This window comes from Mercenaria mercenaria, chromosome 2 (assembly GCF_021730395.1).
Source record: "Mercenaria mercenaria strain notata chromosome 2, MADL_Memer_1, whole genome shotgun sequence".
Classification (NCBI taxonomy): domain Eukaryota; kingdom Metazoa; phylum Mollusca; class Bivalvia; order Venerida; family Veneridae; genus Mercenaria; species Mercenaria mercenaria.
In genome coordinates, this window is record NC_069362.1 from 9,269,233 (window position 1) to 9,296,735 (window position 27,503).

General features: G+C 34.2%; 1 protein-coding gene and 1 pseudogene across 1 annotated transcript; both read left to right on the forward strand.

Moving 5' to 3' along the window:
• The first annotated feature begins 6,557 nt into the window (after positions 1–6,557).
• Positions 6,558–13,295, forward strand: LOC128550386 (uncharacterized; annotated as a pseudogene).
• Positions 11,850–14,095, forward strand: LOC128548861 (uncharacterized). The gene is made up of 4 exons (XM_053524386.1): positions 11,850–12,051; positions 12,542–12,670; positions 13,285–13,749; positions 13,890–14,095. The coding sequence occupies exons 1-4, from the start codon at positions 11,850–11,852 to the stop codon at positions 14,093–14,095; spliced, it is 1,002 nt and encodes a 333-aa protein (XP_053380361.1).
• Positions 14,096–27,503: the final 13,408 nt, after the last annotated feature.

A 27,503-nucleotide genomic window follows, 5' to 3' on the forward strand; every position in this document is an offset into this window, starting at 1 on the left:
AAGCCTCGGAGAGTATTACATTGCGCTGATCGTCCAATTTGTTGTGTACGACAAGTAGCTTTAAGTAAATGCTGGAGACTGCCAATACTATGTGAAATGTTTTATCTAAATGGCATGTAACATTTTTATAATTTTTTGTAACATTTAAAAATATTGGGTCACCAATAAAACTGAATTTAATATAGATAAAGGATTCTCTTATATATCAGCTGAAAAATTATGCCCATGCGGCTCTTGTTTGTTATTTTCCTCTAAATCAGAAACACTTTTATCTTATTAATTTTATGCATAAAAATAAGTTTTGAACAAATTTCGTATGTGATTTTGTTAATTTCAAAAAGACAGAAGTTAGGCGCAAAAGCACTTACACTTTTCTTGAACTTTTCACATGTATGTTTGCTAACAATTTGAACTAACAGTTTAAAAGAAGTTCAAAAGTTAAATCCTTTAAAGAAAGTTATGCTTGTTTGCATATTGTAAGCACTTTAAAACATTATGTTTGGATTATTGACTTTAATAAATGGAGCATGTGTAAACCATAAGCGAACTTTTAATTTTTCAGTTGAATGGTTATATTATTATAAATCGAAAAGGTTTTACTATTTCGTGTTTTAAAGATGATAGAGGGTGTTCTTGTTTAAGTAAACTTATATTTGAGTAGACAGTTCGTCATAACAGCAGGAGACAATTCAAGTACACAAGCTGTATACATGTATGGGATGCTGTTATACTGCGGTGATGCCAAATTATAAGATTTCATACTCTTAACATTGAATATTGTTTGTTTAATGTTACACTGATGTCCTTTTAGTTACAACACCTTTATTGGTTTCGAGGGAGGATTTATTAGTCTTTTAAGGAAGACAAATAATAGTGGTAGTGCTTTCAATTCCACTTGAGAAATGTTTCGTGGCTTGTTTACGTTACGTGACTTTCAAGATGTACTCAGATTATACAGCCGTAAAACGCTTGGTTTGTTACTAACCATTTCGTTAAAGTAACACTCATTTAACAATCGTGTTTAGACGGATCAAAGTATATTTTTGTAAGTGCCATGTATATACACAATGTATATTTTATGTATTTAAAATGACATAAAGAAAAAGTATGATATTCAGAGGAGGTGCGTCCTGTCTGTTGTACGACAAAAACATTAGATATACATGATTATAACGAAGGCATTTAGTTGTTGGTGTCTTATTACTTAATTCGGAGCGTATATGCTTGTTGCTCCTAACTAATCCTTTAATTACATGGCATTAGACCATAAAGAATTAGGCAATCTATTGAGTAACATTTTATTCTTCCAATTAATTGCTAGTTAAACCACCAACCCGCTTCAGGCATGCCACATGTAAAGCACCTGTGTATAAAGTAATAAATGTATGATTTATGCGAAATATTGCTACAGAAAAGTCTTCTATTCTCAACACGTGTGTACCTAAATGAAGACTTTGTTTATTTAAAAGGGTTTATGAAAGTACGTGACTGTTTGGAGTGATATGGTTTTGAATCCACCTAGATTAAACATTGATGTGAGAGATAACGACAGATTTACATTACAGTCTGCTTACTATCCATACGCTCATTTGCTCATTTTGTTATGGTATCATAATCATCAATAATATCATTAACTTATACAATGAATAGAACAAAATACAATTCAGGAATATGTATGGTTTTGGATCCACCTAGATTAAACATTGATGTGAGCGATAACGACAGATTTACATTACAGTCTGCTTACTATTCATATGCTCATTTGCTCATTTTGTTATGGTATCATAATCATTAATAATATCATTAACTTATACAATGAATAGAACAAAATACAATTCAGGAACATGTATGATTCTGCAATGAATCAATAACGGGCTTTGTTTAGAGATAAACGCAATTTATTAGCTGTGTTAAGTTCTTTTTCTATAATTATTTGAAATCATATGTCTACGGAAAACCTCTCAGAAATTTGTACAGGGACAGATGTGCTTACGTTCAAAAACAGATATTTCTAAACAACTTTTATAACTGAAAAGTTATCATTATTTAGAACAGCGAACGTGTATATGGATTGCATGGAAACTGTTTGAATTCCTGTTGAATTAAACTCGATAAGAATATCTTGTCTTGTTATTTCGCATATATTTTCGTAAAATAGATTTTTGAAGACATTTTTTATATTAAAGAAACGTCACTGCAATCAGTTTTGAAATATACTTTGGAAAGAAGAACAAAATTACAAATCTAAACAGTATGACCCACCATCCGTCCTTAATATACATTGATAGACGAATACGGAATAATGTATCCGAGGTCTTATCAGACTGTTTGGTGGATAGGCCCCGGCACCGCCGGTGTAATGAAGTATTTCGACCCCCATAGAATAATGACCCCCGGTCATTATTCTATAGAAAAAGTGACCCCCCGGTCATAGTATTATGACCTCCAGATCATAGTACTATGACTCCCCCACGTGAAGTAAACTGAACCTCAAGAAGAATATTGACTCCCATAAAAAAACGACCCCCGGTCATTTGGTCAAATTTAAGGATAACTCATGTATCTAAGGCCTAATTGCTGCATTTTATGCCCCCACTCGGGGGAGGGGGGCATATAGATTTGCCCTTGTCCGTCCGTCCGCCCGTCCTTCCGTTTGACCATTAGCCCCAGATACCATCACTTGACACAGAAATCAGAGCATTCCGCAACGGGAAAAGGAATTTTGTTTCTTGACGCTGTATTTTGGTGTATACATTTTTTTCAGGAAAATAACAATTCACAATACTTTCACAAAACACACCAGTGTCAATAATCCCTGCAAACTTCGGTATGAAGTAATTCTTCTGAAGAAAACTGCACAAGAAACTGCTAGCATAGAACTTAGTATTAATAGAAGTTGTAATACTTAGCAGAGACAGTAAAGTACGGTAGCGGCAACAATAGAAAGTAGTAGTAGTAGTAGTAGTAGTAGTAGTAGTAGTAGTAGTAGTGGCAGTGGTAGTGGCAGTTACAGTAGCAGCAGCAGCAGCAGCAGCAGCAGAAGCAGAAGCAGAGGAATAAGTGACAGCAACAACAGCAGCGGAGAAGAAGAGGCAGATGTACAGGACATATTAGTGGAAGCAGGTATAGTAGTATCAGTAGTAGCAGTTGTAGTAGTAGTAGTAGTAGAAGTAGTAGTAGTAGTAGAAGAAGAAGAAGTACATGTAGTAATAGCAATAGAAGTAGCGGCACCAGTAGTAGTAGTACAATCAAAAAGTTAACTATTGGCAATGGAGGGTATTAGAGTTGTAGATGTAGTAAAATTGTCCGTTAGGTTTGGTGGGGATCACTTTTTAATAGATATTATCGTCGAAAGTCTTTATAGGAGCCGGTGTTTTACACGAAAAGAGTAACTTTTTTAAATAGAATAATGTCCGGGAATCGATATTGTATGAGAGTTCGAATGTAGTAATTTCGGCAGTGAGTATTTTACATGGAAGGAGTCACTTTTTCTATAGAATAATTACCGGGGTCGTTATTCTATGAGATTCGAAGGGAGTCATCTTTAGGGAGTCAGTATTTTACTTGGAGGGGTCAGTTTTTCTATAGAATAATGACCGGGGGGTCGTTATTCTATAGAGTTTTCAAAGGGAGTCAGCTTTTTATAAGGGGAGTCAATATTTTACAGGAAAGGAGTCACATTTTCTATAGAATAATGACCGGGGGGTCGTTATTCTATGGGGGGTCGAAATACTTCATTACACCGGCGGTATGATATGAATACCATTGACTTCAGGTTTATGACAATATATAGGAATGCAAGTGACAGGTTGACAAACACAAACCGAATACGGAAAACGCATATAATAAATACGTGGTAGATAAAATGACAAAGAAGTGAAGAATCCCTGCTTTTAATTGTTCTTTAATACATTATTAAGGTTAAATATATTCACAAGAAACTACATGCAGTTATATTATTCCGACTAACGTCTCTGTATTTTGTATGGTGGCAGAAGCATTGCAAAGGAATAGAAACAACACAACAGATTATAAAAAGAAACCCTGAACAATAACGTGCAGGGTGTATTACACAAAAAAGCCAGTACTCCATCGTAAATAACACAACATAATATATACAAAATACAATTAAATACTGTTTAAACAAAAGATATGTTTCATAACATATTAAACTAACATACATAACATTACAAATACTGCAAATCATCAAACGAAAAAAACAAAGAATCATTTTCGATATAACAGTTCGAACGAATAATAAAATGCAATTATATTTTACGATTTTATGGCATACTTAGAAGATTCTGAAAGTTCATAAACCCATTACACATTATATAAACACGCCATTATTTAACGCTTTAAGTCTGTTTCATTAGCAGCTCACTATGACCCAAATTAAGTTAATTACGCAACAATCTTAGCATTCGATACGTTGATGGAAGGACTTTTGACATGGTTGTCATAAAGGAATAGCCTTTCATTTTTATCATATAAAAGAATAAACGTTAGAGCTATAGAACATGGATGTTGCCTCAGATATCTGGAAGCAATTTTTCATTTGTCGGGCAAATTCTATATTTTATCATCTTTTATCATCTTTCTATTTGATACATTACTAATCAAAATCGTTGTGAGGTGTACTAATCACAGTATTTGGAGTGTGTGAAACAAGTGGCTCTGTGACTTTAAAGGAAATACTAGAAACGTTTATTGTAACCTTGACGGTATCATTTGTATTATTATCCCCAATGGAATGCCAATGGTAGGCTTCTTTCGTATGTTCTACTAACCTGATTATAGGCAATGCGAATGGAATGTTATATTACATAACGCTTTATAAGTTTGCATTATCAAATACACAGCTTTCATATCTGTGTACAAAAGTAGTAAGTATGTAAACAGATTGATCTTTTTACTCCACCAGGAAATTGTTCACATACGTGTCTGAAAATTTGATGGATTGATTAAGAATTATCATGATAATACCCATTAACAAAACACAGGCTTTCATGTCTGCATTCTTGTAATAGATAAATAGTACCATTTTTGGATACAAAGAAGCGTTTATTTAAATGTTATGAATAATAATTCACAAAAAGTGGTAAATATTTGACATATCATGTATCCATCATATTAAATTGTAGGGTTAACGCACGTTTTTTTGTGTAACAACATCTGCAGAATCCCAAGGGATTGGTTGGTGCACGAGCCCGTAGGGCGAGTGCACCAACATAGCCCGAGGGATTCTGCAGATGTTGTTTCACGAAACAAACGTGCGTTATCGCTATTCTTGCATAAAACACAACTTAAGTGCTGGAAATATCGAAAAAACAAGACTATCTAGCTGACATTAGCCGATCGAAGTAGGCCGTTTCAGGTTGTTATGGACACATGTTTTATTTATGCATTTCCAGGGCATACAGAAACAGTGCGTATTTTATACATGTCGAACGGACATTCTTGTTGTGGTAATTTCTTTAATATTAAATATATGTAAAATAAGCATGACTTCCCCTTTTTCCGATACATCGGTAGGAACTTTAGCTTTAGAGGCTCGGAATTATGAGAAAAGGGCATAACCCTACACGGCATCCTGTCTTTACACAATTTGCAGGTGAGGTGCCGACAGAACACAATTCTGCTTGGTTTAAATTAATAGTCTGCCCCTTACGCTTTTTAAATGTAAATATTATCGTTTAATAGAAACTGGTATCAATACCTATATTCTTCATGTCGTTAAGAATGAAATCTCTAGGCCTATAACTATAAAAATTTTGCTTTGCACCCCACCCCATCGCGATCAAAGTTTGATAAACACAAAAATTTGAATTTTTCCAGCATCGATATAATCAACTTAGATTGGATTTATAAACTCAAACATGGTTGGTGAGATCTACAAATAAATTGAAAAATATATAATAAATACCTTCTGTTCATCAAATGTTCATTAACTGTGGAAAAATCCTTCAAACTTTACGCTTCGTCATGTTTATGCTTTACATTACACACCATCACTGTATCAGTAGACTGCATAGATGTGTAAAGTAGACACAAACATTTTTTAAAAGTTTTAGTGTAAGATTTAAAGTTAGCATGTCAACTTTCTCGACTCAAATTAATTTGGAAAACGAAATTGTATTTTTGTAAATTGTTGTTTGCCTATCATTTTCAGGGATTAAATCGCGGCGTGTAAACTTACTCTGAGTCTAATACGCGTAATAATACAATAATAAGGAACGTCAATTCAGTCGCGTATCAAGAGAGGTAGCGCTTATTACAAGTTAAAGTAAAGTTAGGTTGAAAAATGATACTTTTAATAAATATGCAGATGAAAAGATTTCATAAATCTCGGACCTTTCGACTTCGGCCAAAATTGATTCGGGATCCATAATTTGCTTACGTTGGACCCACAACAGCATATTCAAAACGTTCACCAACAGCGCGTGCTCACGAGAATCTCCTTGTTTGTACACGTTTTCTCCCTGTTTGTGCATGCCCAAAATCGGCAAGAATCCCAGTTCTTTAAACAACCCCATGAACATACTCCAACATTTCTTTAAGGATTACATGGTGTAATGATTTCCCGCGCTTTTCAGTTACGATGATTACCGACATCGAAGAATTCGGCCAATGTCGGAAGTTTTCGACGTTTCCGGTGATTTCCGGTAGTTATCGAGTTTTGTGTATTTCTTTGTGATTTTTTTGACGTTTTATTTTCCAAATGCTAAACATTTATACGAATTGCTAAGAGAAACAAAATTTTACTACTAAAAGCTTTTTTATTCAAAAATTTATAAAATGTGTGTCGTCCTGTGACGTCACGCTTGGGGTATTTCCCAAAAATTGTTGCAATCGAAAGTAGAAAGGTATGGCCGACAAACGAGATTTTCGCGGAAGATTTGCTTCGGATAAGGGTAAAAGGCGCAGGAAACCCAAACTTATCGTTGACCATAACTATGCCAATGTTTTCCTGTGTGATGGAGACGATTGTAAAAGGAAAAAGTGTCCAAGTTCCTTGCACATGACTTTACCGCAAAAAGTAAACAAGAATGGTTGGAAAGTGGGTCGGAGGCTCATTGAACTGAATGTACTGCTACTCCATCTAAAATCATGCCGAAAATGCATGCTTGGCCCAGTGCCACTTATGTACAACAACATCGTTGGTGAATTGCAAAAAGGTTTAGGCGGATATCTATATGTTGTGTGCCAAAACCCAGACTGCAGCCACATAAATCGAGTGCCATATGGGAAGACCCACCATATAAAAAACAAGGGGATGCCATGCTTTGTTATAAACACGAAACTTGGAGCAGGTAAACATCATTTTTTAACATCGTCTTTGATGAAATTGGCTTTATTTTTTTTATTTATCAGGCATAGGCGGCTCTAGTCAAAGTAATTTGATGTTCAGATTGTTTTATATTTGTGACGGGCAATCTAAACGTCAAAAATTTAAAGGACCGAAATAATGGAAGTTTTTTAGTTAAATCACAGTACACAGTCATGTAAAGTTATGTGTTTATATGGCGTGTAAACACACGCCACGGTAAATGTTGATCGTGTACAGTACATACAGAGGTTTAAATCATCAGAAAATTCGTAATTTTGGATATTATTTGATAATTTTAACATAAATTGATGAGGAATTGAATCCCCTTTCCATACATGTAAGTTATATTTTAATTTATGGCCAATTTGTGAAACCCCCTGTGTCGAAAATTCCTAAAAACACCAGAGAGGCTGGCTAGTTCTGGGTTGAATCTTTGAGATCTGCTACAATATGTAAAATAAGTATGTGTTTCATGTGAGCCGTGCCATGAGAAAACCAACAAAGTGGCTGCAAAGCCACCGTGGATCTGCGCAGTCTGGTCAGGATCCATGCTGTTTGCTTTCAAAACCTATTGCAGTTAGAGAAACCGATAGCGAACAGCATGGATTCTGACCAGACTGTCAGAATGCGCAGAGTGGTCTGGGTCCATGCTGGTAGCAAAGCGACTATGTTTGTTTTCTCGTAGCGCGGCTCATGTAATTCTGATGCTTTGATGTCATAAAAATCTGATGTTTAAACGTTACTTTAGAAGTTGGTGTCACGGTATAGAACTTGAATATTAAAACGGGGAGAAAGTGTGCAGGCGGCCAGGTAGCTCAGTCGGTAAGAGCATCGGAACGGTATTCCGAGGCCCGGGTTCGAGTCCCGGTCTGGCTGCACATTTTACTCACCCTGTGACATTAGGCTGATCTGAATCTAAATTGCTTATAATGGCTGATTGTTTTTCTTTTCTTTTTTACGGGTAAAATAAACTTGCTCTTTTGTTTTCAGCTATGATTGACAGTTTGGGTGGTGCAGAGAAAGTGAACAATCTCCTAGCAGTCCTGAATTTGAAGGCGATTCATCCGAAGAACTTGAAACTAATGGAAACCCGTGCTGGTGAGGCTATTCAGGAGGTGTCCAGAGAATCCTGCAAAATGCTGCAAAAGAAGCTTTTGAAAAAGAAATGAGGTATGTCTTATTTGTTATAAATATGCAAAAATTGTATATCCAAAAATCAACTTGTACTTCTAGGTAAGATGTTCGTCAGGTTGAAATACTGAACATATTTTGTTCTTTTTATCAGTTTTCTATATCATATAGTCAGGTACTTTTATGTACATGTATATTACACTTACAGTGATATTGCCCGGCAAGAGACTGAGCAAGCACATGAGCAAATGGTAGGAGAGATTGATGACCTAGGAGTGTGTCCTCTCCCTGGAGAATCTCCATCACTTCAGTATGTAAAATAATTTATTACCAGTTTTGATGCAAGGGCAGATCTAGTTTTTATGTGAGGCTGAGGTTCTGATCCCTGGCTTGATTCGCCCATAAAGATTTTTGTCGTTAAACCAAAAAAAAAATCAATTATATCAGTATATGAGCCGCTCCATGAGAAAACCAACAAAATGGCTTTGTGATCAGCATGGATCCAGACCAGCCTGCGCAGTCTGGTCAGGATCCATGCTATTCACTTTCAGAGTCTATTGCAATTAGAGAAACTGTTAGGAAACAGCATGGATCCTGACTAGACTGCGTGGACGCAAAGCCACTATGTTGGTTTTCTCATGGCGTGGCTCATATCATTAATTGTGATGTGACAATTTTGGTACTTTTTTAAAGATTTTTGATTATCGTTTGAGAATACTTCTACTTCCACTTTATTATATTATGAATATTCAAATTACAGACTCAGACTTCAAGCAAGGCCGGTAATTGAATGTGAAACAGATTCCGACGTTGAGAAAGATTCTGTACAGTCTGAAGTAAATGATCCAGTACCAGGTCCGCAGAATGAATCTTCTGTTATGACAAGGTAAAGTAAATCAAATGCACAGTGGTAAATATTGTTCTATTCAGTGAGACCATGCACGATTCTGTCTTTCAATACTATTAACGTGCAAATAGGGCACTAAAATAAGTTAGCCCCAAGCAGATGAACAACCCTCTTATAGGGAATTGGTAAATTTTTATGACCTATCCACCGGTCGATTGTAACCATGGCCCATGGCAAGACCATGGCAGTGGTTTGAAAAATCAAAAGTCAAAGTCCCCACTATTCCCTCGGCCAGGGGAAGTCATTGTCACAACTGACTGGTGCATAATTACCATGCAAAAAACATTCCTTATAACCATTTGCATGCAGCTAAGAAGCATTTATGATATAAATTATTTTTTCAGTACACCTCAGAATGTACTTCAGTCGTTACTTCATACAGAAAGAATAAGTCGTCTGTCGGCAATAAGATTCGCAAAACAATCGCCTAAGCTGAAATCAAGGAAAAGACTTGAGAAGAAGTTTCCATGTCGTACACGCACTGGAATGTCCTCTTCGTGTGATACAGCCTGGCAAAAGAAAGGTTTTGATTCGCTTACATGTGAGTAATTTTTGCTGTCCAAACTTAGTCTTCAGTATTTTGCTTTGAACTTGTAACTTTGCATACCTAATGTGGTGTCATAACCCTAGTCAGTAGATTTGTATCCAAGGGCAGATAACACCACCCAGCATTATGTTATGAATGCCTTCCCCTTCGAACAAAGATTTGTATTTCATTTCTTTCAGAGTTTGATTTAAAGATTGCAAATGAAAAAGTAAAGCATTATGTCAGTTTTATTGTTTCAGTTTTCATGATATGCCTGCATGTTTGTTCTTTTACATTTTAGCTCACACCTTCTTCATGACAACAAACAAAGCAGGCAGGAGGAAAAAGGTCATCAAAACAATTGTTGGACATAGGCATTGTGGCAAGTGCAAGTGGTGGAAGCGGAACAGGCAGGGTCAGAAAGTAAGAACTCATTATTGTGTAAAAAATCACACTGGGAGTGCAAGATCGATGGAAGCAGCCAGTGGTTTGAAAGGAGTTAGAGAGCTGTTCAATGAAGGAACTCCTATTGAGTACTTGGAAGGAGATGGGGATAACACTTTGATAGCTAGGCTGAAATCAGATTTGAACATTTCTCTAAAGAAACGCTTTGACAAAAATCATGTTGTCAAAAATGTGACTGGGACATTGTATAAAATGAAGAGTGCCCTTAAACTAAGTGACAATGTTATATCACACATAAAAAAATGTTTGTCCTATGCTTTCTCAAAAAATCAAGGTGATAAAATTGGAATGGAGGAGAACATTCGGGCATTGATACCGCACCAATTCGCAGACCACACTCTCTGCCATGGACGATTCTGTGGATATAAAAGAAGGCCGTCTGAGAAGTATGTGCACCGCAGTCTGCCATATATGACACCGCTACATGACAGTAATCTCAGGACCAAGCTACAGGCGGTGTTTGACACTGTGACAGCCAATGCCCACAGTTACATTGACCTTGGATCTAGTCAACAATGCGAGTCGGCCAACAGACGTGTCTCATTGCGCGCACCAAAGTCACATTATTATGGTGACACTAAGAGTCTGGACTACCGTGTGGAAGCGACTGCTGCTTGTATAAATGAGGGAAGACATTACCTATCGCAGGTACTATTATTCTCTTTTTCTATGTAATGTTTTAGTTGTGTAACTTCTGTTTTCTCTTGACAATATTTTACACCTCAGCTTAGTCAAGCATAAACAAGCTTATTATGATTGTGATCCATATTTATCAATATCAGACTGCCATATCATAAGTCTTATCTATTACAATCCATTTGTGCATGCTTTTATGGATCCAGACTGATAATCATGCTCATAATTTCATTAGCATGGTATGTGCTTGACTAAGCTGAATTTCTGGTTTTTGCAGTTATTGAAGTGTTTACAATAGCTATTAGTGTGTCTGGTCAAAACTTAATTTTGTAAGGTACAAATATATGTTTTCTGAAAAAATGGGGACAAACACTATCTATCATAACATTGTATCATATAATAAGATTATCTAAAGTCACAAACAATACAATTTTTACACTGAAAGACCAGACATACGACTCTTTTCATACTGTTGTTCCAGTTTCAGTCAGTGTTTTGTTCTTACATTCTTGTTCCTTAATTTTTGTTTTTATTTGTTGCATAGTTTAGTCAACTACATGGACACAGTCACACCCAAAGTCATAAGAAGAGAACTCAAACATAGGTAATATTTTGCAATAATTATTATGTGATTTACTTACAGTGAATAAAATGTATACCAGGATGACAGTGTACTACTTGTTCTTATCTGTACATTTTCAGTATTTTAGCATTTGATCAAAATTCATTCTAAGGGCAGCATGTATAGATATATTGAATGAACGAAAAGTAATGTTTGTCCATATTATTCACTAAGATGTTGTATTTTGTTGATAACACTGTAATATAAATTTTTATTATCTAACTTGTAATATATGAAACAGGGATTTGTGAAGTTGGGGCTTTCTCCAGGAGAGTACACTATTCAACATTCGGAAAGACAGTTGAAACGACGGAGGGAACTGACAGATAGAGCCCTGTTACCATCATCTAAACGTCGGCGACTGGAGCTGAAGAAAGAACGGGCTGTCATTCAAGGGGCCAGTGAAGCAATGGAAGGGGACACATATCAGTCTGGTATATCCTTATATTTGTGGACTTTATATAGCCTCAGATATTATTTGTAACATTTCCTTTTCTTTAAATTTTATTATTTCAAAAGGGGAAAGATTTAGACGAGTATAGAATTTTTGTACAGAATGGTAATCGTATGCCTAGAAACTTCTTTTGATATTCATATGATTTATAATACTACATGAGCTACCTCAGGCAATAACCTATATGAAAGTAACTGTGACCACTTTGGATCCGGTCAGCTCTAAAGTCTAGTCTGTTAAAGATCCAAACTATTTGGGTCACATCTGTATGACAATGACTGAAAAACAAACAGATCCTAATCAGACTACTGTTTAGCTTAGGGTGATTTTTGCTTGATGTAGCTCATATATGTAACAGACTATATGTCTGACATCAATATTTAGGGACTATTTTGCTTGATGTAGCTCATATATGTAACGGATTATATGTCTGACATCAATATTTAGGGACTATTTTATCATTCTTACAGGGATTGGTCATATGGAGGCAATTGATATAGAACGCATACCTGACGCTATTGCCCGTGGCAACTTCAAACCAGTCGTCATAGATGGAGAGCCAACCATCATAACATTTGATTTAGAAACAACAGGACTTAGTAAGTTATTTTACCTTTAAAATATTACAATGAGATTTTATCTACTACTTTCCATAACAACCTTTATTTGTCAGCAGAGAATGTTTGACTACAATGCATGCAGATGGGTGTCCTGTATAAATGGTCACTTTCCAGTCCAACAGTAGAATATCCCTCAGTTGCTTAGGGAACATTATGTATCCTTATTAGACTGGTCAAAATTATTGTAATGTTTGTTTCATTTGTCATTAATGAGCCATGTCATAAGAAAACCAATATAGTGCATTTGCAACCAGCATTGATCCAGACTGACAAGAAGAAAAAAAGAATTGTTATTTGTAAGAAAGTTACTACTATATTTCTTAAGAAGGCATTGAAAGTATATGAGCCGCGCCATGAGAAAACCAACATAGTACATTTGCCACCAGCTTGGATCCGTACCAGCCTGAGCATCCACGCAGTCTAGTCAGGATCCATGCTGTTCGCTTTCAAAGCCTATATCAGTTAGAGAAACTGTTGATCCTGACCAGACTGCGCTGATGCTCAGGCTTCTCTTGATCCATGCTGGTCACAAACCTATTAGGTTGCTTTTCTCATGGCGCGGCTCAAAATTTTCTTATTGATTGTCATTTCAGTTGTGCACAGAGTGATGCCGGACATAACACAGATAGCTGCAAGTGACCAGTCGGGAAAGACATTCAATGTCTATGTCAACCCAATCCAGCCGATAAATCCGGAAGCAACGACAGTGACTGGAATTTCATTTGTGAATGGAGAAATGAAAGTTCGAGGACAGATAGTTCAATCTGTACATGTGAAGGATGCTGTTAGCCAATTCTTGTCATGGTTGGAGCAGTTTAAAAATGTTGTTTTATGTGCCCATAACGGAAGAAGGTTCGACTTTCTGATCCTAGTTGAACTGCTTGAGAAACTTCATCTTAGTGAAAAGTTTAGTGAAATAGTTCCTGCTTTGTTGGACACAATGAGCATATTCAGGAAACAATATCCTAAAAGTTCACTGAAACAAGAAGATCTTGTCAAAACTCATTTAGGAATTACATATGATGCCCACAATGCTGTTGGTGATGTTATTAGTCTGGGCAAGCTTATCTCATATATGAATATTGACAAAAAGAACTTATCAAAAACACCTTTTCAGTATCTGCAGTTTATAACAATTTACAATTCAATAATGCAAAAGCTAAGAATATCCAATCTCTTGAAGTCTTGATTTACTCAGGAGTGTGTAAAAGACCCACTGCAGAAAATGTGGCCGGGTCAGGTTTGAACCTCGGATACCTTCGGCTCATCCATAAACGTCGAGGCGAGGACGGACTACGTGAAGTTTTTACTTCACTCAACAATGAAGGACTTCCAAGAGTAACCAATTCTAAAAAAGTACTGGAAGACTTTATACCAAAATTGATAAACTATTTACTGAAGTAACATGTATAAATTAGAAAAGTACTGAAAGTTTGTAGCAAAATACAGCGAACCGAAGAAAATCTGAAAATTAGGGTACACATTTTCTAACTTTTATTTCTTCACTTACAGACGGTAAATTATTTTCAAATTGTGTTGTTGTATTCATTTGAATATATAGATAACATCTATGTATAGTTTAGTGATGGCATTACTTACATTATTCGGAAAAAAATATGTTTTGTGTGACGACATGCTATTTTTTCCAAATATTTTAAGGATTTTTTGTATGTCAGAGTTCAACTTTTCTTACAAAAATAAGATTTTATTGAATAAAATAACACCATAATAGTTTTTTTTTAATTGAGAAACTATTTTCAGGATGTATTAATGCCTTAATTGCATAGAAATATTTGAAAAGTAAAAAAATCATGATTTTTTTAATTTTGCTTATTTCTCATTTGGGTCCATTTCCGAGAAGCTCAAGTTTTGACATCAAATAAGCTAAATTTGAAAAAATCTGCGGTAAAAAGTTGGTAAAATGTGTATTTTAGTTGTTGAATGCTGAAATATCACAAATATCACAGATTTGGAGAATTTCATAAAAGTACCTATTACGGGATGTCATCTGAGATCAAACTGTTTTCTCAAATATGAACAATTTTGTTTTTATACTCCATGGAAACTGCTATTGTCATACAGCATTTCGTTTTAGCGGATGGATTTTCAATATTCAAAGGAAATGCTGGCATTTTCTGCAAGTTTTAATGGACAAATAATGTTTTTAGTACACATTTTACATTCACTTCGAAAACTGTTTTATGTCTTGTTGTAGATGACTACATTATACATCAAAAACTAGAGCTCCTCGTGGTGGATTAGCGGCAAACGAATAAGTTTATGAGTGTAATATTTCTTTGCTCATTTCCAGGATTACATAAATGTCAAAAATGCTAACACGACTCGCATTAATTGCTATATAAAGCCTATATATGAAACTTCGATACAATATGATTGACTGATACATTTAACCCCATACGATTGTAACATATGTTCCATTACATACAAATTATTTCAGGGCCAAACGGTTGTAAACAACATTTCAAAAACATAATTATATAAAAAATATAACTGACGTACCTTAACTCAGTTATGATTCAGCAGTGACGTCATAAAAGTATTACATAAAGTTTGACGTCATAATGACGTGACGTAATACAAAAGTTAAGCTCGCAACACTGGGACAAATAACAAAATTCATAAATAGTGTGCGACTGTTAGATTACTAGTTTATAGATACTTCTCAAATTACGTGTGAAATTGTAACAGCATAGGACCCGAATGACGTATTACGCTGAACATATAGTACTATATAATGCGAATTATTTCCGTTGTTAGAATCGAAATAATAAACATGTTCGAATAGTTTTTTCAGTTAAAAAATATGGACAGTCGTTCAGATGCGAAATTAAAGCACTTGTTTTACGCACTCGCGATTTAATTATTATGCATTCCAACTCCTGCTCGTATTTTATTAACTGATGAAATATTGGGACAGATTTATATTTTCTTAAACAGATCTACAAACTCTATTCAAACTAATGCATTATTACCGAAGTAATGCTGTTATCAGACATATCAGGCGACCTTATCACACTTCAACCAATCGCAGATGCAAAACTCCATTTTGTTGGCCGTAAGAAGTCCCCCAATATTAAGACTCAGTGTTGTTATTACTTTTGCTCCTTTAGGATCATTTAGTCCATTCGATGTTTTTTTTTATTCCAATGTTCAGTTAACAGATTTGATTTAGCATGCAGACAGAATACTTAAACAGATGAGTTACACCAGAAATTTATTACGCATAGAGAGAACAATAGCACTTCAAAAAAAAAGAAAAGAAAAACAAATATAGTCGCTACGGATTGGTTGTCTGGATATAAGAGAGAACTCGGCTGTTTTGACAATCCTGAACGTTTCATGAAATGTACAAATGTGTTTATACAGTATGTGGTCATTTTTTCCTTACAGTAATATTCGTTTGAGATAGATTTACCGTTTTACTGTGAATGATATATGATGACAAATTTTATCGAGCGTTATAATATTCCAAAAATTCATTCATATATATATATAATTGTAGCAGGAAATTTATGTGTTATTGTAGTCTGACGAAATTCTGTTTTATATATATATATTATTAAACAAAACGTAGCTCATTATAATTATACTACTCATACATGAAACTTAAATAATGTTGAAAAGGCGGAAACAAACAAACAACAAACAAACAAACATTTATGTATTTATATAGTTATTACCTTTGTTTAAAACATTTGTATTTTGAACAACAGTTCGTACAGCTCATTAATATGTGCTCAGCGTCGGACACAGACTATTCATTTTCTCCTTTCCAACAGGATAAATGGCATTAAAGTACTGATAATCATGTGACCCTCTGTTGTTAACATTTGGTATTTATAACTGTTAGGATTTTGCTTTATTAGATATTTAATTATAACATTCAGATGGGTTTCAAAAACAAGCTATTTTTTAACTCCCTTTATTATTTCTGTTCATTCCGTATTTGTTATCGTATGCAGTAGTTGGCACTATCGTGAATTTTTTCAACTTAGAACAAGAGATTCTTTTCGTGAAAAGTTTGTAAATTTTCGTGAAAACTCTATACATTTACGTGAAACTTATCTGGTTATCGTATGTAGAAATATGCCATCAAACTACGCAACATCATGCTGTCATAGTGTCCATGCAAGAAAAAGTTTTATAATTATTTATAAAATTACACTGCCTTAAAAAATCCTTTAACATTTGCAAATGATTCAGATATTACGTTTGTATATAAAATATAAAGTACTTTAATGCTAGTGTTTACCTTAGTTCATGTTTTGTTTACACTTTCTAGTCTTTAAAGCCAAAGTATAAAGAGACTGAATAATAACGTGCAACAATACCTCACAGAAAACGATCTTCATCTTTCAGCACTGTACAAACTGTACATTAAGTCTACCATCAAACAGGAACCGAACGTAATTATATTTTACACCTGAGTTAAATTTGCAGTAAACCTGTCGGCAACACCTTACATTGACGTGGGAATAAAACGGGCTTAAAACCACCTTTCCCTACAAACGCAAGGGCCCAATCGTTAGCTACAGAAGTTCCATACAAACGTAAATGAAATGATTACTTTTGATGATAATTCAGTTCTTATACACACGGAATTCCGATATTACTGATAATAATTTACACAATATTGAAAAAAGTATGATCTTGAAAATGTAATAGTATGAACAACTATCCTTGACAGTGCCAGGTAGGTAATAAATACATGATAGGGAACACACCGGTAGCATGTTGATTTCATTACCATTCATCGTACTCCGGTATAGGTGGGTATAGCATTACGAAATTAGATCTGGAAAAGAGTGGTGTATGCTGTCTCTTTCCAGAAGGTATGCTCTTTCTAAGAAGCTTAAATCATAAAAATAAATTAAACTAAAATAACTTACCAGTAATGTTCTTGTTTTGTTTACCATTGTTTTTGTTGTTGTTAATTTTGTTTTTTTTATGTATTTTGTGTAAATGTCAATGGCTTACATATGACTACATACGCTGCTGTAGGGTTTCGTTTAAGGGACAGTTTAACTTCGTGGTACGCGTCTATTCTTCGGGCTGTTGGAACTTCGTTTCATTTTATAGAACAGAACAGATATTTTATTAACGTATACAATACATGTATCTTGTTAATACAACATGAAATTATACATACAATACAATACACGTGATAGGCAAAATGACTTTTCGGTATATGTAGAGAATGAACAGATTTGATTTTAACCATCAGTATATCACAAGAATATTACGACGATATCACAATAGAAACAATATCAATCTTGTTATACTAGTATACAAAAATTAATGCTTATAAATAATCTGCATTTACAAATTCAAGAAGTATAGGTAGTGTAATATAAACTGAATGGCAGTATATGTTATATTATAATTAAACTTACAAGCATTTCCAAGACACGTGTTTAAATTCCTTGCAATAATTCATTTCTCTTGTTATTAGCTAATGTTATATATTTACACAAATTAACTAGAATAGATTTATTACTTGATTGTAGCAATTCTAAGAATTTATACATACTTGTATGAGTATAGAAATAACGTTTATTGAACTTTGCACGTAATTCTTTATAAACCCTGCATTTAAGAACAAAATGAAATTCATCTTCAATCTCATTAAGATCACATAACTGACAAATTCGTTCGTGTCTTTCTAACCTGTCTCTGCCGTACCTGGCAGACTCTATACGTAACTTATGTGCAGATATACGGAGTTTCGTTAAACAACTTCGTGATATTTTACATAATAATATATGCAAATAATTTTCAATACCAAAATTTGTTTTAACATGTGAATATAAAGTATTTAAAACATTATTTGCAGCAATGTCGGCACACCATTTTTGCTTAAAACAATCTATAATTCTTTGTTTAAAAATGGGTACAAATGTTTTGGCTTCAAACTGACTTGGTAGATTCCAAACATCAGAGAAACCATGCTCGTTAAGAAGGCATTTCACATGGTATGCCCAATTTTTTACACCATTATGATTACACTGGTCTAAAGCATTTTGGTAAATACCTTTTATACAGATATTTGACACGAAAAGAAGAAAAACCTTAAGCACATGGCAGAAAAATATCCATTGAACTGGAAGCGCTGTGTAATGCCTTTTATAAAGTAAGGAAATGGTCAACCCCCTTGTAAAACGCGCTCCGAATGTCATCATTGATTTAAGTTACTACTAACCTCATCTGGTCTTATGCATGTAATTATTAATGCATTACAGAACAAAGAGGCAGAGATAAATTGCGACATTTTGGAGGGTGTTGTCTTCGCTGTTATTGGGATGCAACAGACAAATTAATATTATTTACAGATGGATCCTCTGATCGATATAGCAGAGACTGCAAGAGGAAATGTTGGCAGTCGTTACACTGTCTAATGGACAAATAATGCTCTTAGCGCCAACGTTATATGTGAGTTGATAGATATGTAAGGTCGTGTCTTACATGATTGTCGGGAAAGAGCTTTAACTATTAGAGTCTGATTCTTGCCAGGTATGTTCCGACAAACAAAATACATTTTTGAAACTAATCAAACATGTTTCAACCTGATTCCCTCTCAGGTATATATTATTGAACACGGCATTTCATTGGTAGAGATTCATTAATACTACAAAACATGACGATAATTATATCAAGTTACATTTTATTCTACTATTTTATGTTTTATTCATCCCTCGTCATGCATATCAAGTAAGAAGAACATTAAAAAAACATGTGGTATTAACAACATCTCTCAGAATAACGATAAGGTATAAAACATATTGTAAAAGATATGTACGCCCATTTTGTAAGTATAATATGAGCCAGCATTCTGGGAAATATTTCTAGATATACGTATAGAACAATTATTTTACATCTTCTTTTGACTTACAGCTTTAGAAAATTTAAGACATCTTTGGTTTCTGACTTTTATCGATAATTCGTTATAACCGTATTATAAATGCATTTAGTTTATCGCTACACTCGTATAGTATATGTGTAAATACGTATTGACTTACATAAAAAGAAACAAAATACGCTAGATTTTTCTAACCATTTAATCTAATAGCAACGCAACTAGTGTAATTTTACATAATGTTTCCTGTTAAAACTTAACTACTATATTTTGATGAGTTTGCAGTTGTGTATTTCTATATTTGTATATTGAATAAAATGCAGCGAAAAATATGTCTGAAATCAATAAAATATGTAAAAAGATCCTTTGGAAGCAAAGTATCCTACCAAGAAGAAAAATAGCAGACTCGGTTTGATTGAGTCTGTTCATGAGAGGTAATGAAATGTGCAACACCTCTCACGTTCCCTAGCACCGGCTTCAACGGAACTCTTACACATTATGTTGAATGGAATCCATGATTCCAAAGGACCAAAAAGTATACCAACACTGAATCCAAGTACGGGGAGACTTTTTACAGCAGCCTCACGGCACTTAAAGAATCCAAGTACGGGGAGACTTTTTACAGCAGCCTCACGGCACTTAAAGAATGCAAAACTGCATTCCTAATCTGAATAATGAATATATTTTATGCTTCATCATTACTCTTTTTATATAGCATTTAAAGTTTAATGCATGAATTACCGACGAATTGTATTGTCTGCAGCGACTCATTATGCTCCACGTAATTTGTGATTCTTGATTAACTTGTAATGTATATTCCGAATATACAATCTAACATTTACAGTTTCGTTATACTTTTGTTCTTCCAAATCGATTTTCAACAAATTATCACACATATTTATTTACTCCAATCCTGTTATCTCTGATATATCAGCAGAATACGTTTATCTTGTCTTCCATTTTGTTATTTTATAGTTGCCTTATAAGACTGAAATGCCTTCTTATGCTATAACAATGTTTTTGGATGACCAAGACTTTACAGGACATGTAAGTTAACTAGAGGACAACTGAAGATATTAAAGTAAGTGTCTTGACATGTGTCTATGACACATACCTTGGTAATAGTATCAAATTTGAGTGAAGGATGAGTATCTAAGTGTATTTAAGATGAACTGCACAATCTTTTAAATCCTACAACCTTTTGCATTATTATCATTCGGTTTAATCGTAAGACCTTTTGGGCAAACAAGAAAGAAAATTATTGATATATACATTTTTCTTACGTTCTGAAACACGCACGTTTTAAAATTATCCTTGGCAAGAAAGGTAAGAATACAAGTTATTAGCGCAACTGTTCTATCACTATCATTGACCTCTTATGCCTTTCATTTATAAGGCACATGAAACAGCAAGTTCTTTTCATACAACGGGTGCCGTTTTTCATCATTAACTGGGGATGTTATTAAATCTCTCTGTTTTATATGTCTAATTATAACCACATTACTTAAATAAGAGGTAATTGAAATAATTCAACATTCCGACTAGATCTTGTCTTATGTTTAATTGGTATGCAACAGATAAATTACTGTTGCATCAAGATCCTTTGATCGATACGTCATCGACGACAGGAGGAAATGCTGGTATTCTTTGCATGGCTTAATGGACAAATAATGCTCTTAGTGCCAACTTTTTCTGAATTAATAGTTCTTTAAAGCCATGTCTTACATAATTGTCCGGAAAGAACATCGGCGATTAGTGTGTGATTGATGCCATATTTATTCCAAGGAACAAAGACGTTTACTGAGCTTGTTCCAAACTGATTCATTAACTAATTGTCGGATAAGGGAATACGCTGCATATCCTGACTGGCATTTTTAATTCAATTTCATAACTTAATTACATAAGAACATGAAGGGCTTAGCAATTTCGTTCTTATAAATCAGTGTGTTTGTGTGTGTGTGTGTGTGTGTGTGTGTGTGTGTGTGTGTGTGCGCGTCTGTGTGCTGTGGGTTTCGTTTTGAGGAGGCTGCGTTTTTGGTGCGTGGCATTCTCTGTTTGATATTTGTCTTTGTTTTTAGGTAATGCAAATGCAAAGCACCTGCATAATAAACACATCATCTAGAACCATGAGGCGGTTGAAAAACTGCTTTCAAGAAAATCTCTATTGTGCTATGTTTTCCTATGTTGATGTTGAAAGGGTATGTTGTCTTACGGGTCTTCACCTCATAAAGCACAGGATATATCTAATAAATCAATTTAATTTCATGTATTTTTTTAGTAAATTATCTAATTAATAAAGTGAAATAATTATATCTGGCATTTTCTTGGTGAAATACTTTATCTTTGCGGCACTACATTTTAATACAGAATAAACATAAATTTTAAAGAATTGTTAGTTCTTTTCAAAGATATACCTCAGTCAACGAAAGGATAAACATAATTACTGAACAAACATGTAATTGTACGCATTTTCATATTAACGTAATAGAAATCAATTAACCTTATAGAATTATAAAACTTTTTCTTGCATGGACACTATGGCAGCATGATGTTGCGTAGTATGGTGGTATATTTCTACATACGATAACCAGATAAGTTTCACGAAAATGTATAGAGTTTTCAGGAAAATTTACAAACTTTTCACGAAAAGAATCTCTTGTTCTAAATTGAAAAAATTCACGATAGTGCCAACTACTGCATACGATAACAAATACGGAATGAACAGAAATAATAAAGGGAGTTAAAAAATAGCTTGATTTTGAAACCCATCTGAATGTTATAATTAAATATCTATAAGTTCAAGACACTCTTAGGGGTGGTGGTCGGGGACTGAGGTGAATATATCACACTTCATTCCGTAGAGGGGACTATTGGGTTATCTTTATGCAGTTCAGGGCACTACTTTGACATATTGTCTCGTTTACCAGATAAAACTTTCATGAAAACTTTCTCCTACTTTCACGAAAGTTTGTTCAAATTTTCGCGAAAAGTATTGTTTTTTCGCGAAAGTTCATAAACTTTTCATGAAAACTTTATGATTATCGTATGCAGAAATATGCCACCATAGTTGCGCGTGACGCTAACTTGGCACAGATTGTATACGTGAAATAAAAGTAGTAAACTCGATCTCATTAAAACCAGATTTTACATTATAGAATACAATATTGCATCTGCAGTTCACTCAGTGAAATTTATTTTGAACTAACACTTATGCAAACAAAATATCCACAAACCACACCCATGCATCAATACGATCTTGAAGACATCAATGATTTCTTCAAAATAATGTTTAAGACCTGTATTATGTAAGAAATATTACTAAAACATGTTAATGAGAGTTTTAAACATGCAATCGGTGATAAAAGGAATGTTATTTAATCATTTTCTGTATAACTGACGGAATTTTAACTCTTGATTTAAGTTAATAAACGTACTGTTTTGGTTGTGATATATTCGGCATGCGCATGCAGTCAGTTTAATGTGACCTGGCATGCTATATTATTATTATTTATTATAGGAGCAGTCTATAGATCAACACTGAATTTTGTTTGTCTAGAGTCTGTACAACAAAAATACGAAAAAAATTATTTCTGATTCCATGTATGAATGGCTTGGAGTTCAATAGTCAAAACTATAGACCCTAGGTTCTGTTGTGACAAATGACGCTCAAGTTATTCAAAAAATGTATAATATTGACTTAATATGCATTCATGGATTAATATTTTAATGATGCTACATTGCTTGCATTTATTCTGTATATTTATATTGTAATAGTGAAGAAAGCCTAGGACATACTGTTTGTAGGTACATATGCATGGATTCGAATGTCGGAGAAGACAAACCTTTGTTCATGATAATGCGAAAATGTTTCTACTAAAGCTGCAGACAGTTAAATTAATATTCAATTATATTCACACACGCTATTAAACTTTGGATAGGGTCAACGGTCGTATTAAAGGGGATATCACATATGAATTGAGAAAAGGCAATACAACGACTGTATATTTCGTGAAAATGAATTGATTAAAAGTCTTCTAAACTCTTTCTGTATGTTGGATGAATATTTTGATTATAGTGTAAGTCTAATAAAGGCCGCATTTAATACAAACTGAAAATAACGTCGATATCCTAATTCAACATGAACAAACTGACATGTTCAGGATATGTCTCGCGTTTCCAACTAATTCACAAATTGCCAGCATTCCGTTGTAATGTTTGGGCAAAGCACACAGTGATAAGATAAAACATTGATACGAATAGGAGAAATTGTGTATCAGGGGCCCATCAATATGTTTGATGGATAGGTCCCAGGCCCTATATCGATACCAGTGACTCAACAGGAATGACAAATTGAGTGAATTGCATCTGACAAGGAAACCCTCGCAACGAAATTATAATTGACAAATTTACAAGATATGATGAAATAATTACTTGACTTGAGGACTGCATAATCGATATAATTCTTCATCAAGTATTGATACTATTGTAGCGTCTGTTGTTGAGGTCAGAAACAAATGTCTCCATGCACTTGCACTCGGTGCTCTAATATTTTCTGGTACTTTAAAATCACGGAATCCATTCTCCGTAATAGAGTCTAATGTTATGCTTGCTTATATTCCATGGTTCCTAAGGATCTGTAAGATTTTACAATTATTATGCATAAAAATATCAAATTATTAAAATCAAGTCAATATGTAAACACTTATTTTATATAATTTATTTGTATCAACCTTAACTTTTGTCCAAGCTAATATATTCTCGCCTTGATAATGATCATGTAAGTCACAGACAAAGTCACCTTTAAAAGGTATTCATGTCACCTAAGCTTTATGCCATCTGTCTGCGTCAATTAGGTCTAATTATAAAAGGTTAAAAAATAATGAAAAAAAAACAACAAAAAACACTTTATTTCATGATTGAATAAATGCTTGCAATCAGGTGCAGTATAAAATCTATAAAAGGCAAATGGACTATTAAGCAGTAAATTGTAGAAATTGTATCTGTCGTCTCAATTACAGTTATTAACATCCTTCTACTAACTTCCTTGCAAATGTTAGAATAATTTCAAATTTTAGGAACTGATGTTAAAACAATTTCAAATGTTAAGAGCTGAAACGTACAACGAGTAATGGATTGAAAATTATACAGCACATATCCAATTGTCTTAAGCGTTTAAAAAATCAAAGTGCCTTCAGAGTGCTGTTACGTATTTAGATATCTGACTAGTGGATTCTATATGTTTATCTTGTTCGGTCTATATCTGACTGGTGGCATTCAAATTCTTAAGGGAATTGTAAGTTTGACGCGTTCTTGCTTTGGGTTAGCTTTTATCTTTTACCACAGATTTTAAACGACTGGTACAATGTACATCAGGTATTCACAAGCTTACGTTCTTTTCCCGTTTCTTAAATATATTTACTTTGATGTAATGACCATCGAAATGCTTTTAAACAAGATGTCATTGAGCTAATTATCGGCGTAATGATCATGTCAAAATTCCTCTAAAGTTTATGGAGACTATAAATATGCTAATTACCCTATAAAGTACAAGGGACTATGGCTATGAAACAATGTAATCTGACGGTGACGATAATGATTATCCCTGTTTGTACAGATAGGAGGTGTAATTTCTTATTTTAAAATAAGCTAATTATAGGATACGTTTATCATCGCTGCAGCTGAAATATGTCATTGTATGACAAACAAGTTTATTTGCACTCTGCTGTACATAGCATGGTTCAATATCTGCGTGATAGAAGTGCATAAATTATATCCCCTCTCAAACTGAAACACTAAGGTAGTGTGCGCGTAGATGAGTGCACAGTAAATTATACACAAAAATACATAGAAAATTTAAACGTTCAAACCAAGTATACGATCACAAACTATATAGAAATATAGTTGAGCACAGCCTTGGAACGATCAGTGGTGAAAACACCAAATTAAAGTTTAAACTGGTAAATAGTGCGCGTAGACCGCACTTTTACCCCACCTTGGCAAATTACAAAGTCACAGCCGAACGTCAACCATTGAGCTACAAAAAGACATTATATTTTAAAGTCTGATCAATATGCAAACGAAGTCCCTGTCTTAGAAGATGGAATCTATTTCTACAGAAATTTTGCGCGCATAAAATTATCATATAATAGTTCTTTGATATAACTGCAGCTGTGTACGAACTTTAAGTTATGTCAACATACTATATTCTATGAATATTCGGCCGAAAAAATTACGTATAATTTAGTCCTCTTAAGACGGTACTACGGACATGGGGATGTTGCATGTTTCATTAACTCTCATTATAAATTTCATTTACTTTTCGTTATATTCCGCTGCCTGTGTGTCTTGTAAGTAAAGTAGATTGCCTTGTACTGTTATTAGTTCTGTGATCTGTTTTGGTTATATAATGCGGCTGAGAGAGCTATACAATTGCTAAATCTGAATGGTTCTAACCGGGTGCCAGCCTGTCTGTTAATATATTCATTGAGGCGTAATTCGCCATTACAAGCTGGTTAGTCAATATCAAATTTAACAAGGTCATACTTCTCTATTTTATTGAAAGTAGCTACAATAAGTACATAAATAGTTTCTTGAAATACTGATATTGTCAAAAACTACTATCATAGCAAATATGAAAAGTAACGCACTGCTTACAACTTGATTAGTTTGCAAGTATTTACTGGACTACATGAATATGTTTTCTAAAGCAACTGAAATTATGCCATTACTTTTTATTGTTTATAGTGCTGGAAACTTTTCATAATGTGTTTCAAGCTCTGAATTTACATCATTTCTACTACCGTCCATGAACCGAGTCTGCAACATTTTTTCGTTTTTGCTGTGTCGAGCGGCCTATGGAGTTTCCACTTCTCTATTTTACAATCTTAACTTTCTGTTCTTGCAAGCACACCATATATCAGACTTCTCTGACATTCTATTCTGTCATAATATAATGTCCTATTACATTGCTATAGTACAGTGACATCAAAAGCATGATTCGTTCAATACAAGCAACAGGTAGCGTCACTTCCTAATCAACAGAAACTTGTCCTTATAAACAACCTCATACGACGTCTGGAAAATCTAATCGTTTTAAAAAATGTTCTGTAAGATAAATGGGAATAAAAGAGGAATGCGAATATCAAAACGGTCACATGGATAACTACAGTATGTGTCTAGAATGTCTAGATTTTATACATTTTGCAACAGAATTTCGCTTCTGAGCACAAGGCCTAAAGAGTCATTTAAACATGCAGAAGAACAGAAAAGGACGAAGCAGACCAAAGGACAAGTAAGTATCAAACCAAATCAGTCACAGCTCATTTTCTTTGCGTATACAAATTAAATTTTACTGAAACTTCGATTTCAGTCAGTACGAATATTATGATACATTTTGTTTTGTTCGAATACAGATTTTAAATGATGACCCAGAAAAGTATCTCGGAATGAGATCGTTTCTGCTTTTAAATGTATCAAGCTGACTTCAATGTAGCACATTTTATTTCTCCCTTGCTACCTGTCTCAGACTAATCACAATAAAAGCAGAATGCAAGACAACATTTTAAACTACTAAGCGACATTTAATACTGTCTTGGGACGGTGTTTTACTGTAACTGTTTAGGTATCAAGCTCTCAATATGAAGTTTAAGTAATATACACAATAACATTCGGCATATGGCGTAATCTCCGTCGGCTGTAAACAGTCTAAACGTACATCAACTCATTTATGGTATTGTATACGGTTTTCCGATTATTACTGATAACAGATCTAAAAATCATCATTCTTATTGATGGAAATTGAAGAGTTATGCCATTGTTGCAGCTTGTCAAATCGAATTCAAGTAGCAACCTTAGAAATGAAATGGAATTAGATACAAGCTTTCTTTATAACCTTCTAATTTAGAAATATTACTCATCCACTTCGTTTTCTCTTAAAGA